The 17,493-nt window shown below is 43.1% G+C and overlaps 1 protein-coding gene across 1 annotated transcript in view; it reads left to right on the top strand.

Moving 5' to 3' along the window:
- The window catches only part of LOC112432436 (protein NLRC3), a 3,307,575-nt gene that overhangs the window by 1,437,482 nt on the left and 1,852,600 nt on the right, over positions 1-17,493 (top strand). Inside the window, exon 32 of the mRNA XM_076881152.1 lies at positions 14,545-14,724. Coding sequence (XP_076737267.1) covers positions 14,545-14,724 — 180 coding nt within the window. The remainder of the gene's footprint in view (positions 1-14,544; positions 14,725-17,493) is intronic.

Here is a 17,493-nt window from a genome sequence, read left to right as displayed (position 1 = left end):
TTTAATATGTTCGGTGTTACAAACTTGAAGAAGCACAGAAAAGATCATCAGACATTAATCTAATCAGTTTTCAGCCTTCATTCATATTGAAAAGTTGAAATCTTCCCTGCTAGACCCAAGTGCAGCGTTTAACACCGTTGGCCAGAACATTTTATTACAGCTATTATTAAATGGAGAGTCCTCTTCACACACTGAGGTTAATTATGAAGCTCCACAGGCTTCTGTGCAAAGACCAGTTCTGTTTACATTATACGTGCTTTAGAAGACATAGCATACATTTTCACTGCTATGCATATGATACCCGCTTTTATTGGTTAAACTGCCGGGATGTCTTAGACACATAATGAGCTTTAATTTTCTGCTTCTAAGTTCAGATAAAACTGAGGTTATTGTAACGGGGCGTAAAAATCTTAGAAACACTGTGGCTAACACGATCCTTACTCTGGATGGCATCGCCTTAAGCCGCCTGTTGCAGTCATTTGGCACATTATAAGTCAAATTGAAGCACACGATCCCAAAGCACAACATCAACATTTATTTATATACAAAAATGAAAATTCTTTTTACAGAAAAGAATTGTAACTTCACAATATTGCATTAAGATGAGCAGACAGATTTTAATCTCAGCATCGTGCACACAGATTTTTCAGGACACTGGAAGAGTTCCTGCCGTGGATTTAGATGTTAGTGTTGTGTGGATGATCCCATTCTGTGATCTTTGTGTTACTAACACTGATGCTTTTACACTTTAGGACCCTCGAGACCTCTGCTGCTCAGCCGTCCTGATCGCTGCCTCCACTTTAACCAGAGGCTGTAACCTCTGATCATTTCACCTGCACCGGCAGTAAAACTCTTCTCCAGAACCAAACGTGCCATAAACCCGTCACAGCTTCATCATCAGCTCAGTCTCAGCAACATGCAGACGACCGAGCAGCAGAAACTCTGCAGGGAACGTCTGAAGTCTGTTCTTCAGTTTTCCCAGCTCACTGTTTATTGAACATGAGACAGAAAAATAACTTCACCTTTAATGTGAAACTTTTATCGCCTGTGACATGTTTGCAGGAAGTTTTCATGCTGTGATTTAGTGTCACAGCCATAAATATCACACAAGGTAAAAACTACAAGTCCCAGCATCCTCTGTGTTTAGGGAGGAGCAGTGAAAGTGAAAGTGTTGATCCTCCGTTCAGAGCAGCAGGAGGAGGAAGGTGGAGCTGAGGCAGGCGAGTGTTAACATGAATATGTTTCTTCTTATGACATAAAATAATTCCACGCTGTTCGTGTCTGTGGGTGAAACGTGAGGCCGGTCGGCTCCTCTGAGCGCTGGTTTCCTGTAAGTAGAGAGGAAGTGAGTTTAGCTGAGAGAGCAGGAGGAGAGTGAGAGCTGTGCTGAGGCAGGTGAGTGTTAACACCGCTCTGACATTACTGTGTCTCTGTGGCGGGAACAACAGGCTCCGTCAGTGGAGGCAAAAATAATCAGACTTTGGTTTTTCAAAGGAAACTACTTTATGTTGGGAGAAGCCGCACGCTCATTGGATAACGACTTGTCAATCTCAAGTTATTAGCCAATGAGCGCGCAGGTTCACAGTAAGACCCGCCCTTATCACGACGTCTTTTAAAACTAAAATGGCGACAGAAACTCGGTGAGTGTAGTTCAGGCTGACTTTATGAAAGTGCGACGTTTGAGCCACTTCCTGTTCTCAGTCCCGGCGTCCTGATCACCGAGGTTTCTGTTGCTCTGATGTCTGATATTGATTATATCGGTAAACAGGCTGTAGGCAGAAACATCAGGTCTGATCTGAAAATCCCTTCAGAAACAAACTTTAAGAGTTTTATGTCCGTGTGAGGCCGCACGCTGATTGGATAACCACCTGTCAGTCTCAGGGTATTAGCCAATGAGCGCGCAGATTCACAGTAAGATCTTATCACGTCATTCTTTTAAACTAAAACATTGACAGTAAAACTGTAACGTGTCCTGTGATCTATAAACACTCTGTGATGAATAATCTGAAGTCATTTTGAGCCTGACAGTAGTTTCCTGTCACAGAGCAGAAGCTGCAGGCAGTTTTTGGCACCTTTATATTTAATTTATTCCAAAATAAATCAATAAAGGTAGAAAAGAACTCTCAGTGACATTAAAAATCTATTTTTAAAGACAGATGTGACCAAGTGCAACAAATATAAGATGAGATGTTTACAGATATTTGAAGTATTGATCATATGTAGAACACAGAGCAGGTCCAATAACAGAGTCATGCTGCTCACAAACAGCAGTTTGGTTTCATGAGCTCACTTCCTGCAGTGATCCTCAGCTTCTCTCCAAAGGAGCCGTAACATGTGGGCTCCTCACCATGATGATGATCCCAAACACACTGAGTTCCTTCATCCACCTGATCATGTACTTATTAAATAATGTGATGGTTTTGGTGTTTTTTAAAGACTTTGAGCCTCTAAAATAACTGGTTTGGACTTTAGGGCCAAAGCTCCAACATTAGAAAGCCGTCAGTGTGATGCTTCCAGTACAACAGCACCTCTGAGTGTGTGTGATTACCTCTCAGACTAACTGTAAAGATGAAAGTGACTTCGTACAGCCCCGACCTGCAGACGCTGTGCGCAGAGGTTCAGCAGCAGAAGTCCCGTTGTAAACATGTCACGGCAGACCCGACGATGTTTGCATGAACACGCTTTTCAGCTTCTCTTTATTGACCACTTTTCACACACGGTTGCTGTACGCACACAGCCGGCTGTAGCTTTTCAGCTCACAGCCCGACACACAACAGCACAGACGTTAAGGCGGCGAGGCGTGATTGCGGGTGCCGCTCAGGTGCGTCCGCCTCCCCTGCAGCGGCGCTGCAGACCACGCCCCGCCACACACATTAACCAGGTAAAATACATATTTAGGCAGAATTTTGCAAATATCTATTTTTCATCTTTCAGCAGCATAGAGCTTTTTTTCCAATTATTTTTTAAAAGTCAGGTCAAGGCTCCAAAAGCCCAAAGGAGATATAAGGGTGGCGGCTCACAGCAGTTTTTGTTTGCTACATCATTTTAGTTCAGCTGGGTGTCTTTCCTTTGGTTATATTTCTTTAAGAGTTCAAATGTGTTCATTACATAAATAACATGTAATTTTCTCTGTAGCACTTCATGGATTTCATAAGCAACACACCTTAGTTGTTCACACAAAGCATAAAGGTAAAAACAGTATATACAGTGTTATCTTCATTCTAGATGTCAAAAAGTATTTGTGGCTCCCAGTGTTTTCTTTTGCGTGGAAACTGGCTCCAAATGGCTCTTTGGGTCCTGAAGGTTGCTGACCTCTGACCTAATGGTATATTTTTTTTAGCTGGATCGTTCTATAAAAACATGAATCAAATCTGAGAAAAGTTTCCACCTGACCTGTTGAATGTTATTGAAGCCAGAAGTTTGCCTTCATACTGTGTTTCTTGCATGCCTTTTGTGGTGTACTAATTGATGTGAAATGAATGCAATGTGGTTGTGTTTGCAGAGGTCAGAGGTCACAGTCTCCAGCATCCAGCTGTGTGTCTGTGAGGAGTGACTGGTCCAAAGAAAGACTTCCTCCAGTCTTCAGTCATGAACCTGCAGCAACAATGAACTTCAATCATGGAGCTCAGCTGACCATGTAAGAGAGCTGCTGACTCAGAGTTCAAAGGTTGTTTCTATAAATGTTCTGCCAGTGACATCATAAATGATTCCTAATGGTGGTCCGGGTACGATAATGCTAGTATCAATCGTAGTTGTAATGCAATCCAAGGTAATGATTTCTTCTCTGTTGCTGTGAACGTCTCTGCAGCCGTCTGTACTCTAATCTGAGACAACTATTACTGACAGAAACCATCACATCATCCAGTTTGTGTGTTTGCAGCTGCTTAAAAGAGTTTAAACAGAGATTAATCAGTAATTCATGTGATGTGTTTGTGTTTGCAGAGGTCAGAGGTCACAGTCTCCAGCATCCAGCTGTGTGTCTGTGAGGAGTGACTGGTCCAAAGAAATAGGTCCTCCATATTTCAGTCATGAACCTGCAGCAACAATGTTCTTCAATCATGGAGCTCAGCTGACCATGTAAGAGAGCTGCTGACTCAGAGTTCAAAGGTTGTTTCTATAAATGTTCTGCCAGTGACATCATAACTTAACCTAACACTGGTCTGTGTATGAAGTATCATTTAGTGGCCGTTGTTAAAGTTGTATAATGATGATGCTAGTTTGGGGTGTATTTTCCTGCTGATGCAAATGCATCTACTTTGCCCTTTGTCTGGTGCTTTGGACAAAGACGTCCAATGAAACTCAGAACAACACAGTTTGCACCACCAGCAGGCAGAGGAAGTGGCTGACATCCAGAAATCCTACCAGTGGCTGAACAAAGCTGGACTGAAAGACAGCACAGAGGCACTAATCATGGCAGCACAGGAACAAGCTCCGAGCACAAGACCCATAGAGCCCGGGGTCTACATGGGTCTTTTTGGGGGGGTTGTGTTGTATTAATAGTGACTTTGTTTCTTTGGACCTGACCAAAATCTTTTGTTTTTCAGTTCAGTTGCAACATTGACTAACACTAATGCAGGGGTCGGCAACCTGCGGCTCTTTAGTCCTTACAGTGCGGCTCCTCGTGGTTTGGGAAAATAAATTAGAAGTATTTAGCTGAAGTGTATTTTATTTATGTTCTTTTTTAACTTGTAGTTCTAAATTGGAAGATTATTGTGATATTGAAATATAAAAAGAAAATTATATTTTTTATTTTTTCATCGTTCAAATAAGCGTCACACTCGTGGAAGCCGGTGTACCCGCCGAAACGCCGTGCATTTATCGAGACTTTCAGCCCCAGGTAGGCCAATTATGGCTCTTCGGATCCACATTATGTCAGCAGCTGTTCTCCACCGTGAACTATGTTAAAAACAAACACCGCTCACGCCTCACAGACGACAGCTTACAGTCCTGTAAAGATGAAAGTGACTTCGTACAGCCCCGACCTGCAGACACTGTGCGCAGAGGTTCAGGAGCAGAAGTCCCGTTGTAAACATATCACGGCAGACCCGACGATGTTTGCATGAACTCGCTTTTCAGCTTCTCTTTATTGACCACTTTTCACACACGGTTGCTGTACGCACACAGCCGGCTGTAGCTTTGCAGCTCACAGCCCGACACACACCAACACAACAGCACAGACGTTAAGGCGGCGAGGCGTGATTGCCGCTCAGGTGCGTCCACCTCGCCGCTGCAGACCACGCCCCGCCACACACATTAACCAGGTAAAATACATATTTAGGCAGAATTTTGCAAATATCTATTTTTCATCTTTCAGCAGCATAGAGCTTTTTTTCCAATTATTTTTTAAAAGTCAGGTCAAGGCTCCAAAAGCCCAAAGGAGATATAAGGGTGGCGGCTCACAGCAGCTTTTGTTTGCTACATCATTTTAGTTCAGCTGGGTGTCTTTCCTTTGGTTATATTTCTTTAAGAGTTCAAATGTGTTCATTACATAAATAACATGTAATTTTCTCTGTAGCACTTCATGGATTTCATAAGCAACACACCTTAGTTGTTCACACAAAGCATAAAGGTAAAAAACAGTATATACAGTGTTATCTTCATTCTAGATGTCAAAAAGTATTTGTGGCTCCCAGTGTTTTCTTTTGCGTGGAAACTGGCTCCAAATGGCTCTTTGGGTCCTGAAGGTTGCTGACCTCTGACCTAATGGTATATTTTTTTTAGCTGGATCGTTCTATAAAAACATGAATCAAATCTGAGAAAAGTTTCCACCTGACCTGTTGAATGTTATTGAAGCCAGAAGTTTGCCTTCATACTGTGTTTCTTGCATGCCTTTTGTGGTGTACTAATTGATGTGAAATGAATGCAATGTGGTTGTGTTTGCAGAGGTCAGAGGTCACAGTCTCCAGCATCCAGCTGTGTGTCTGTGAGGAGTGACTGGTCCAAAGAATATCCTCCACATTTCAGTCATGAACCTGCACCAACAGTGAACTTCAATCATGGAGCTCAGCTGACCATGTAAGAGAGCTGCTGACTCAGAGTTCAAAGGTTGTTTCTATAAATGTTCTGCCAGTGACATCATAAATGATTCCTAATGGTGGTCCGGGTACGATAATGCTAGTATCAATCGTAGTAGTAATGCAATCCAAGGTAATGATTTCTTCTCTGCTGCTGTGAACGTCTCTGCAGCCGTCTGTACTCTAATCTGAGACAACTATTACTGACAGAAACCATCACATCATCCAGTTTGTGTGTTTGCAGCTGCTTAAAAGATTTTAAACAGAGATTAATCAGTAATTCATGTGATGTGTTTGTGTTTGCAGAGGTCAGAGGTCACAGTCTCCAGCATCCAGCTGTGTGTCTGTGAGGAGTGACCGGTCCAAAGAAATAGGTCCTCCAGACTTCAGTCATGAACCTGCAGCAACAATGTTCTTCAATCATGGAGCTCAGCTGACCATGTAAGAGAGCTGCTGACTCATTTACGGGTGTTTGAAATTCTGTGACCACTTTGTAATTTTAGTTTATATTTTAAAGTGTTTTTATTTGTAGTTGCCTGTATTTTTATTACACTGTGTGTAACGTGGTGGTTTGTGCTGTTTGGGATCGTTTTGGTGTATTTGTGTCAGAACATCAGATAAATGATTTCATCACATTTTAAAAGAAAGTATCAGGATAATAATCTGAACTGAGTCATCAGAAATAGAAAGATGGTCTCAACAGGCCACTGAGCTGATCTCCAAAGAAATGCAGAAGATTGAAGAGTCCGAGGCTGTTTATTTGTCACAGGCATCGTCATACACGTACAACACAGTGAAATGTGCTGAGCTGCTCCTGTGACTGGACAAAACATTAGAAACAATCATTAAATGAAATAATGAAACATTGTGCAGATGTAATGTTAAAGTGCTTTGTGCCACATTAGCACAGCATGTACTGACAGAGCAGTGCAAGCAGAACAAAGCAAATGAGCAAAGTGATGTAAACAGAGTAACTGAACAGAGTGAGCAGAGTAATATCAGCAGTAATGAAGCAGCAGGATCAGTGTAGCAGCGTGTGACGTCATAATGAATCAGGTATGATCTGAAATATGACAGTGAGACAAGAACATGATGTAAGGTCCTGTTTAAACCCTGATGGTGATGCTATGAGGGGAGCATGTTCTGATTTAGGACTTGGATGGTCTGAGGATAGAAGCTCCTCTCTGTTTGTGTCCTGATGGTGCAGAAGCTTCTGCCTGATTGTAGAAGGAGCTGAAGCCAGCATCATCCCAGAGGTGAAGCTCCTCTGTGTGCAGACCTGAGGTCAGATTCCTCCAGGCTGATGTTCAGGATCTACAGAAACGTGTGGTTGTAGTTATTGCTGCACTGTGTGCTGACAGCAGATACTCAGAACAAAGCGCTGCACACGTGTTCTTTACAAACATCTGTACATATCAAATATGGATCATGGCAGTGAATGAACACGTTTCTGTCATTTGTTTCATTGGCTTCTTTTTTCTGCCTGTGTTCATGTGATTAATGTCTAACACATAAACAGGTTTGTAATCAAACATCACATCATCAGGGAGGCATCATGAAACAAAGTTACTGCTGGAGGCTGAACTCAATTTGGTGGCAATGTTCAAAAATATCACTCAGATCATTTCAAAGCTTTTAGTTCTTCTTCTTCACTTCTGTAAAATAATAGAAAGGAAATCAGAACCAAGAAGTTCTCTTCCTGATGACTGAACTCTTTCAAAATAAAGCTGAAAGCTCTGAATGTGACACCGCTGCTCCACCACAGTTTTTAGAGGAGGTCAAAGGTCAGTTCAGAGTGATGGATCCCAAACTTCCAGTACATCCAGTGAAGGACATAATCAGCTCTGTGATGAAGGCTTTTACTGTGGAGTTTGTAGGCTGATCACTCTGTGTTTAATAAGACAGGCAGGAACAGCAAAGGAAACTTGGATTCTGAACTCAAACACAAGTTTCTCCACTTTGACTTTTCTCTGTGACCATCAGAGCTTCTGCACAGTGTCATCAAATCTGGATGTTTGTCACTGACAGTCAATGATTTTAGTGATAAAGAAATGTGTTCACAGAGGGAGGAAGAGGAAGAGGAGTGGTGTCTGTGAGGAGGAGCAGCTGTCCTGCTGTGCTTTGTGTCAGGACGTCCTGAAGGATCCAGTCTCTACCAGCTGTGGACACTGGTTCTGCAGACAGTGCATCTCCTCATACTGGGACCAGTCTGCTTCATCAGGAGACTGGTCCTGTCCCCAGTGTGGAGAAAGATCCAGAAGCAGAGCTGGACTGCAGACAGCCAGTCAGAGCAGCTGTGTACAAAGTAAGACTGAACATCTGTCTGCTGATGGACTCATTTCTGAAAACTGGACTTCTTGTTGTTGTTCAGACATTGAAGAGTTTTCTTTCTGTTTTTCTTTCTTTCAGCAGATGTTGGTCTGCAGGAGGTTTTAGATGAACATAAGATCAGTCTGAGGAGGAGATGTGAACGTGTGACTGAAGGAAGTGATGAAACAGGAAGTAGAACCCTCCTCAACAGGATCTACACTGAGCTCTACATCACAGAGGGACAGAGTGAAGAGGTTCATAGCCAACATGAGGTGAGGCAGCTGGAGACAGCTTCCAAGATGGACGCCCTCCATGACACTCCAATCAGGTGCCAGGACATCTTTAAAGCCTTACCTGACCAACAGAGACCCATCAGAGTGGTTCTGACCAACGGCGTGGCTGGTGTTGGAAAAACCTTCTCAGTGCAGAAGTTCACTCTGGACTGGGCAGAGGGCTTGGAGAACCAACATGTCAGTGTGGTGGTTCTGCTTTCATTCAGGGAGCTGAACCTGATCAGAGAGGAGCAGTACAGTCTTCTGGAGTTGCTCCATGTTTTCCATCCAACATTACAGAAGGTCACAGCAGAGAAGCTGGCTGTCTCTCAGCTTTTGTTCATCTTTGACGGCCTGGATGAAAGCAGACTTTCATTGGATTTCACCAACAGGAAGCTGCTGTCTGATGTCACACAGAAGTCATCAGTCAGCCAGCTGCTGACAAACCTCATCCAGGGGAATCTGCTTCCCTCGGCTCTCGTCTGGATAACTTCCCGACCTGCAGCGGCCAATCAGATCCCTCCTACATGTGTTGACAGGCTAACAGAAGTACGAGGCTTCACTGACGCCCAGAAGGAGGAGTACTTCAGGAGGAGATTCAGTGATGAAGAGCTGTCCAGCAGAATCATCTCCCACATGAAGACATCCAGGAGCCTCCACATCATGTGTAGAATCCCAGTCTTCTGCTGGATCACTGCTACAGTTCTGGAGCACATGTTGACTACAGAGCAGAGAGGAGAGCTGCCCAAGACCCTGACTGACATGTACTCACACTTCCTGCTGGTTCAGACAAAGAGGAAGAAGAACAAGTACCACGAGGGACATGAGACGAGTCCACAGGAGCTGACGGAGGCTGACAGGGAAGTTCTTCTGAAGCTGGGGAGGCTGGCGTTTGAACATCTGGAGAAAGGAAACATCATGTTCTACCAAGAAGACCTGGAGCAGTGTGGTCTGGATGTGACAGAGGCCTCGGTGTACTCAGGAGTTTGTACAGAGATCTTCAAAAGAGAGTGTGTGATCTTCCAGAAACCAGTCTACTGCTTTGTTCATCTGAGCATCCAGGAGTTTCTGGCTGCAGTCTACATGTTCCACTGTTTCACCAACAGGAAGTCAGAGGTGCTGAAGGACTTCCTGGGAAAAAAATACAAAGAGTCATCTCTGGACAATTTTTTGATGGAAACACTAACAAAATCCTTCAGGAGTAAAAATGGTCGTCTGGACCTGTTTGTTCGCTTCCTTCATGGCCTCTGTCTGGAGTCCAACCAGAGACTCTTAGGAGGTCTGCTGGGTCAGACAGAGAACAGTCCAGAAACCATCCAGAGAGTCATCAAGAATCTAAAAGGAAGGAAGACAAAATCCTCTCCTGACAGAAGCATCAACATCTTCCACTGTCTGATGGAGATGAACGACATCTTATTATCTCAGGAGATCCAAGAGTTCCTGAAGTCAGAGAACAAATCAAAGAAACTCTCTGAGATCCACTGCTCAGCTCTGGCCTTCATGCTGCAGATGTCAGAGGAGGTTCTGGATGAGTTGGACCTGAAGAAGTACAACACAACAAAGGAGGGACGACTGAGACTGATTCCAGCTGTGAGGAACTTCAGAAAGGCTCGGTGAGTCCAGATGTGATCATTAATATTATCAGTTGGTGATAGTTTAGTTACTCAGTCATAAACTGCAATCATTTCTTATTTGAGGTCACACTAGGGCTGCCACAAACGATTATTTTTGTGATTATTTGACTAATCAGATCAAAAATAAAACATACAGCTTATTGCACCAGCATGCATCTGCTGTTATGTAACTATCATTAGCTTACAGCTTAGAGTTTTTAAGGTATGTGCTAACTAAAAATAAAGACCAGATGATAGTTTATTAAACTTTTAATGAAATTTTGCATATTGTAGCAACAAACAGAAAGGCCCCCCAAAATGTGTGCCGAGTTCTTCAGTGTGATTTCTCCACGATGAAAGCACACTGTGCTCCACATAGTTATGAAGATCTTTGTTAACCACATTAGCTTCACATTAGTAACTTTGTCCTCGACAGCTCGGCCATCTTCAGAACCTGCCCAGGAATTGAACTGCACATGTGCACTGGCTCCAGACGTGGGGTTGTCCTGCATAGTCAGTGGTGTCAGTAGATCATTAAGTAAAATAATATGTTACTAGATTCCTTTGAAAGAGCAACCATGGACGACAAAGCTGGGCGGAGTCTGCTCTAAGACACCAAATGAGCAAATGTTTGCTGACCTGTATCAGTGATCACCTTTTTGTTGGCCTGGTCCCCCAGTCCTCCCACTCCCCCCGGTCCTCGGTGGATGCTGTCACTTCCTCTGACACTGGCTCACCATTTATGTTGTGTCAAAAATCAAACGTGAAGATCTAATTTACTCTAAACTCTCTGACTGTTACTAATATAGTCATAAAATATGCAACAACCACTGGAGATGGAGATGAAGCTTCAACTTGCAGAAAATAGTTTATTAAAATCAGTTTGAATAAACCCAAGGCTCAGAGCAAAAGAGACAAAAGCGCCCCCAAGTGGTCAGACTGTAGACGAACAGAATAAACCCTATCAAAGACAAACACGCTGGAAGCATCTTTTCTAACACTCCAGTATTTATTAGCATTTATTATAAATTTATTGTGACTTTGAAGACGTTCAGTGTTTCCTTTGGTATAACGGAGGTCTGACTACAGTCCAGTAAACACACTGATTAGGATTATAGATTAAACTGCAGTAATACTTTCACAGTGTGCAGTGATGCACAGGTCCGAGTGGTTTTACACTGAAATTCTCAACAACAGGAAACTATAAGAATTTGTTACTCTAATAATAAACATAGAAGAAGAAAAACATTTTTCATTTAGAGTTGATGAATATAAATGAATTTGAACTTTACAAACCAATCAAAGACAAACTGATCCACGTGAGTTTATAACAATATTCAAAGGCTGCTGCTGGACACAGACAGGTAACATCATTTTGACTTGCTGTCACCTGGATCTGGAGTCACAAACACTGAAGCGCTGAACATTAATACAAGTCTGTTTCTGCCAACTAGTGATAAACCTGCAGACTAATGGCTCAGAAAGCTAAAACGAGCCAATCATTTCTGTGTTTAGTTCCCCTGAAATCAGATGTGATATCAGCAGCTCTGAGTTCATTCATCATTATTGTCCAGTGATGAGATTTCTGCTCCGTTTGGTGACAGTCAGCAGATTTTTCCTGAGTGTGGACGTGAACAGTCGTACCTGACAGCAGCAGGTAGCAAACAGAGATCGTCTTTCCAGCTGGAACTCTTCACTGAGCTGAGCTCATTCAAAATGTTCTGGATTCAAGACAGGAAACAGTCCACATGTGTGTCTTCACTCTGACTCTGGATCAGATCTCAGTGACAGACTGTGGACATTATGGAAGCCTAAATGTGACACCATCTTCCTCCTTCATCTGCAGATTAAAGCCAAACAAAGATTCTCATTAAAAGTCTGCAGGTCTGAGAGAGACTCAATCGTTGTGTCATGTCAAACACAGTAAGAGGAGCTGAAGCACAGATGTGAAGAGCAGATGTTCATCAGATTATGACCTCACTCTGTTTTGTCTTCATATACATTCAGTCTGTGTTTATAATGCAGACTTTCTGCTTTTATAATAACACATTTTGTATTTTCTATGATCACAGACTGGCTGACTGTGGACTCTCAGGGACTCATTGTGAAGTTGTGGCCTCGGCTCTGAAGTCCATCCCCTCCCATCTGACAGAACTGGACATGAGTGAGAACAAGCTGCAGGATTCAGCAGTGAAGCTTCTGTGTGCTGGACTGGAGAGTCCAAACTGTCGACTGGAGACTCTGAGGTGAGTTCACTGACTGCAGCTGTTGTTGTTTTTCTATATTTCTGATCTTTGATATTTGAAACGTTCTTTAGTTCCTAAATGTTCAGGATGTGTCTGAAGACAAATGTGAAGACGTTTGAGTGCTTTCAGAAATGTTGTGTCTTTCCAAACGACTGAACAACAGTTTTTCCTCTTGGCTCCAAATAGAAGTGACAAACTTGAGCAGGGTTCATTTAAAGGCTGACAGAAGTGCAGTGGTGACGGGGAGATGTTTGTCAGGACAGCTTTTCAGCCTCCACAGGTTCATGTTGTGCTCCATCAGTCAGTGAAGATGAAGTCAGTACTGGTGAGGCTGTAGAGTGTGTGAGGGATGTGAATGAGGCTGTTGGAGATCTGATGATAGCAGATAAAAACAGGCTGCAGAGACTTTGAGCTTGTGTGGAAACAGACAGAGAAAAGAAAGACATGAATGTCAAAGCTAATAAAGGTGAAGTTAGGAGCTGTGATGATGTTCATGTATCAGAAGCTGATCGGGCTGCTACAGAGACGACCCACACAGCTGCTGTGGTGAGGTTTGTGTTAAAGCAGAGGAACACAGGCCCACACATGACAGCAAAGCAGGTTTCAGGCTCTGTGAGAGGATTTCAAACAGAAGCTGGAGAAGAGAAAGGACTACAGAAAGAAGGCAGCTGAGACCAGTCCAAGTGTTTCCATGGAGCCCAGTCTAACATTCATTTATACACTAACGTACAGAAGTGAACGGGAAAATGAATCCATAGTTTCAAATGTAGAAATAGTTCTCAGTTCATTTACAGAGTTTAATACAGTTCATGAGGAAATGTTCAAAGCAGCAGCTGAGAAAAAATCTTCTTCACAAAGTTGGATCCAATTCCAATAGTTTGTGATGCACTTTAACGCAGCGTGAGCAGTTCACTGCCTAACCCCACAGAGACTGTCAGTCTGGACTTTTCTTTATTTCTATTGGCTGTCAGTGAGATTTCAGAGCAATCAGAGACTGTGGGTCTGTGTATGAAGTATAATTCATGTGCAGTTGTTGAAGTTGTAGAATGAGAAATAGCAGTTTGGGGTATTTCCTGCTTTCATTGTCCTGCTTGTGCTGATGAAAATGTTTATTGACGTGTGAATTCATTCTTCAACGCTCGATTCTGCCTGAACAACGTGAAAACTTTGCTTTGTGTAACACAATTCAAAGCACTGAAGCATCGACTTATTTCATTATCCAACAATGAAAACAGGAAACACAGACAGCTGGCCTTCAAAGTAAAAGCTGCTCCTTTTGAAACATGTTGGTGGTAAAATGTAAGAAGAGCTGAAGCACATAAATGATCTACGTGCCAAAATATTAAACACAGTTGATATATTTGTGTGAGTGTTGTGATTCAGGTGTAGATGTCATAATGTACATATAGCAGAGTTTTCTCTTCTAGATCAGCTGATCAGAGTAAGGCCAATCAGCTCTGAGCATGCTCAGTCTGAGTTATGGAGCCACATACTATGATTCACCATGGCAACGGCATGAGCAGAGGCTCCGTGTGAATCCAGAGGAGCAGAAACATGAATGATGACAGTAGATGTTTGTGTGAAAGTGCTGGAAGCAAATGAGTGTGTGATGTTCTTTCAGTGTTGCACTTTGTAGACGCTCCCTGAGCACTGGTCTCACAGCCAGCTGCACATAGAGACCAGTGTTGTTAGTCCAGGTCAGAAGATGACTTGTTGGAATGAAAATGAGCTTGTAGTTTGTCTGCTTTAATAATGTGACTGGAAAAAGGTGTTGGACTTCAAATATGTCCATTTCTGTCACACTTCACCTTTAAAAGTGAAGCCATGTGGTTCCTGGAAGGAAAAACACGACTTTTTCAAGTCTTTGTCCTGTTTTTATGAGAAATGTACGACTTTAATGTGAAACATTCAGAGTTTTTTCTCTTGTTGTGTTTGTTTGAAGCTGCTTCCTGTTGGCTTCAGCTGTTTGGAGTTTCCATTTTCTAAACTTCTACATTCTGAACCTTCTTCAGCTCTGAACAGATGATGAAACACTGAATGATTTCAAGCACTTTGTCTAATAAACTTACATCTTTCATTCTTTATACAGATTGAAGAGCTGTGATTTGTCAGATATTGGCCTTGATTATCTGGCAGCAGCGCTGAAGTCCAACCCCTCGTATCCCACAGAGGTGGACCTGAGTGGAACCTACAGCAACCTGAAGGATTCAGGAGTGAAGCATCTGTGTGGTTTCCTGGAGAGTCCAGGATGTAAACTTGAAACTCTGAGGTCAGTCAGCATGTTTTAGTTGTGCTGAGATGAATATGATGTGAAAGTTGTGCTGACACTAAACTGCAGACATCAGGCTGATATTATACTGATCCACACTGAGGATCTTCATGGTAAAGTCTGTTTTCTTCTTCTCTGGTTTAGTCCATTGACTGCAGCAGAACAATGTTCACATTTCAAACAGTGATACTCAACGTATGGCCCGCGGCCCACACGCGGCCTGCCCACCTTTCCTGATTCAGAGAGAGGGGACCCTGATTAACTGTGTAGCTTCTTCCTCACAGTTCTAAGTATCAGACACAACAATGAATAATCCACAGCTGACTGTCTTTAGCAGGTCAAAGGTCACAGCACACAGCACTCTGTGTAACAGTTTGGAGCAGGAATTCTTGCACATTTACAAACTGACACTGCTGCACGGCATGCTGGGTAATGCTAGCTGCTCAGGTATGGGCGTGCTAACGGCTGTGAGACTCTGTGGCTGCAGAACACCGAAGAAGAGAAAAGAGAGGCGGAGGATGAAGAAAAGAGGCGGAGATGAAGCAGAAGTTAAGCTCCAGAGAGGAAATGTTTCTGTGTGGGTGGGTGATAGGTTTGTAGCTTGAACCTATTCGCTGGAACGTTGAAGACAATATAATTACACAGCAAGCAAGACACGAAGTAGGCAAAGTTCTTCTTGTTACTCATTCAATTCAATTCAATTTTATTTATATAGCGCCAAATCACAACAAAAGTCGCCTCAAGGCGCTTCATAGATACAGAGAAAAACCCAACAATCATATGACCCCCTATGAGCAAGCACTTTGGCGACAGTGGGAAGGAAAAACTCCCTTTTTACAGGAAGAAACCTCCAGCAGAACCAAGCTCAGGGAGGGGCGGGGCCATCTGCTGGTTGGGGTGAGAGAAGGAAGACAGGATAAAGACATGCTGTGGAAGAGAGACAGAGGCTAATAACAGATATGATTCAATGCAGAGAGGTCTGTTAACACATAGTGAATGAGAAAGGTGACTGGAAAGGACAAACTCAATGCATCATGGGAATCCCCCGGCAGCCTACATCTATTGCAGCATAACTAAGGGAGGATCCAGGGTCACCTGGTCCAGCCCTAACTATATGCTTTAGCAAAAAGGAAAGTTTGAAGCCTAATCTTGAAAGTAGAGATAGTGTCTGTCTCCCGAATCCAAACTGGAAGCTGGTTCCACAGAAGAGGGGCCTGAAAACTGAAGGCTCTGCCTCCCATTCTACTTTTAAATACTCTAGGAACAACAAGTAGGCTTGCAGAGCGAGAGCGAAGTGCTCTAATAGGGTGATATGGTACTACAAGGTCATTAAGATAAGATGGGGCCTGATTATTTAAGACCTTGTATGTGAGGAGCAGGATTTTGAATTCAATTCTGGATTTAACAGGAAGCCAATGAAGGGAAGCCAAAACAGGAGAAATCTGCTCTCTCTTTCTAGTCCCTGTCAGGACTCTTGCTGCAGCATTTTGGATCAGCTGAAGGCTTTTCAGGGAGTTTTTTGGACTTCCTGATAATAATGAATTACAGTAGTCCAGCCTGGACGTAATAAATGCATGAACTAGTTCTTCAGCGTCACTCTGAGACAGGATATTTCTAACTTTAGAGATGTTGCGCAAATGGAAGAACGCAGTCTTACATGTTTGTTTAATATGTGCATTGAAGGACATGTCCTGGTCAAAAATGACTCCAAGGTTCCTCACAGCGTTACTGGAGGCCAAGGTAATGCCATCCAGAGTAAGAATCTGCTTAGATACCATATTTCTAAGCTTTTCAGGGCCGAGTACAATAACCTCAGTTTTATCTGAAATGAGAAGCAGAAAGTTATGCATGAGGGAGACCTGCCTGGAGCCAAGTGTCGTTCCCCATTGCACTCCTTTTATTGTGGTTACATGAATATGCATAGGGTCATTAACATATGACGTCTACATAGGTATACATGTGAACAAAGAATACTGTTTGTGTGTGTGTGTGTGTGTGGGGGGGGGGGTCAGAGTGTGACCCCATAAATGACTTCCCTAAACCTGCTGGTCTGGAAGTCCAACAGTTCATCTAAACAAAAGGCACTTAGCATAAAACAGATATAGATACGTTTATCCTGCCATAAAACAATAAAACAAGGTACGACCTCTTCCCATGCTCCCAGGATGTAGGCGTGCATTCCAGTGTGGAATACACACCAAGCCTTTGCAGCCTGCTAAAGATCACACATCCTATCAGTACACAATTGATTATACACCTCTAAGCATATATGGTTAAATATTTCTAAGCATAAATGACAATCAACAATACAAAACCTAACAGCGGGGCTCAGGCAGCTCCGCCCACACAGTGACAGTGAAGCAGGTGAAGAGTAATAAATGAAGACAGCAGACAGGATTTGATAAGCTGATGTACAAACATGTAGAAACGGGTCCATACAGACTGAAGCGTGTCTCCTTTGCATCTTCCATATTTGATACTGAGAGTTTCCAGAAGAGCAAACATCAAACACGCCTCCAAACATGTGACGAGTCAGACTGACATCATTTCTACAGAGAACAGTGTGAGCTCTCAGCAGCTCACTTCAATAAGAAGGACAAAGTGCAGCAGGAATGACTAAACCCACTAACAGTCTGATATCCCCGTGTTCCTGTTGTTCTACAGCATCATCATTAATGCTGCTCCACCACCATCACTGCAGCTGACCAATCAGCTTCTGTCACGTCATGTGACGCTCTGTGACTCAGACTGGAGAAATGCTAAATGGCT

This window comes from Maylandia zebra, unplaced genomic scaffold, assembly GCF_041146795.1.
Source record: "Maylandia zebra isolate NMK-2024a unplaced genomic scaffold, Mzebra_GT3a scaffold03, whole genome shotgun sequence".
Classification (NCBI taxonomy): domain Eukaryota; kingdom Metazoa; phylum Chordata; class Actinopteri; order Cichliformes; family Cichlidae; genus Maylandia; species Maylandia zebra.
Note: the sequence above shows the minus strand (reverse complement) of the source record. Positions and strands in the feature narration are given on the sequence as shown.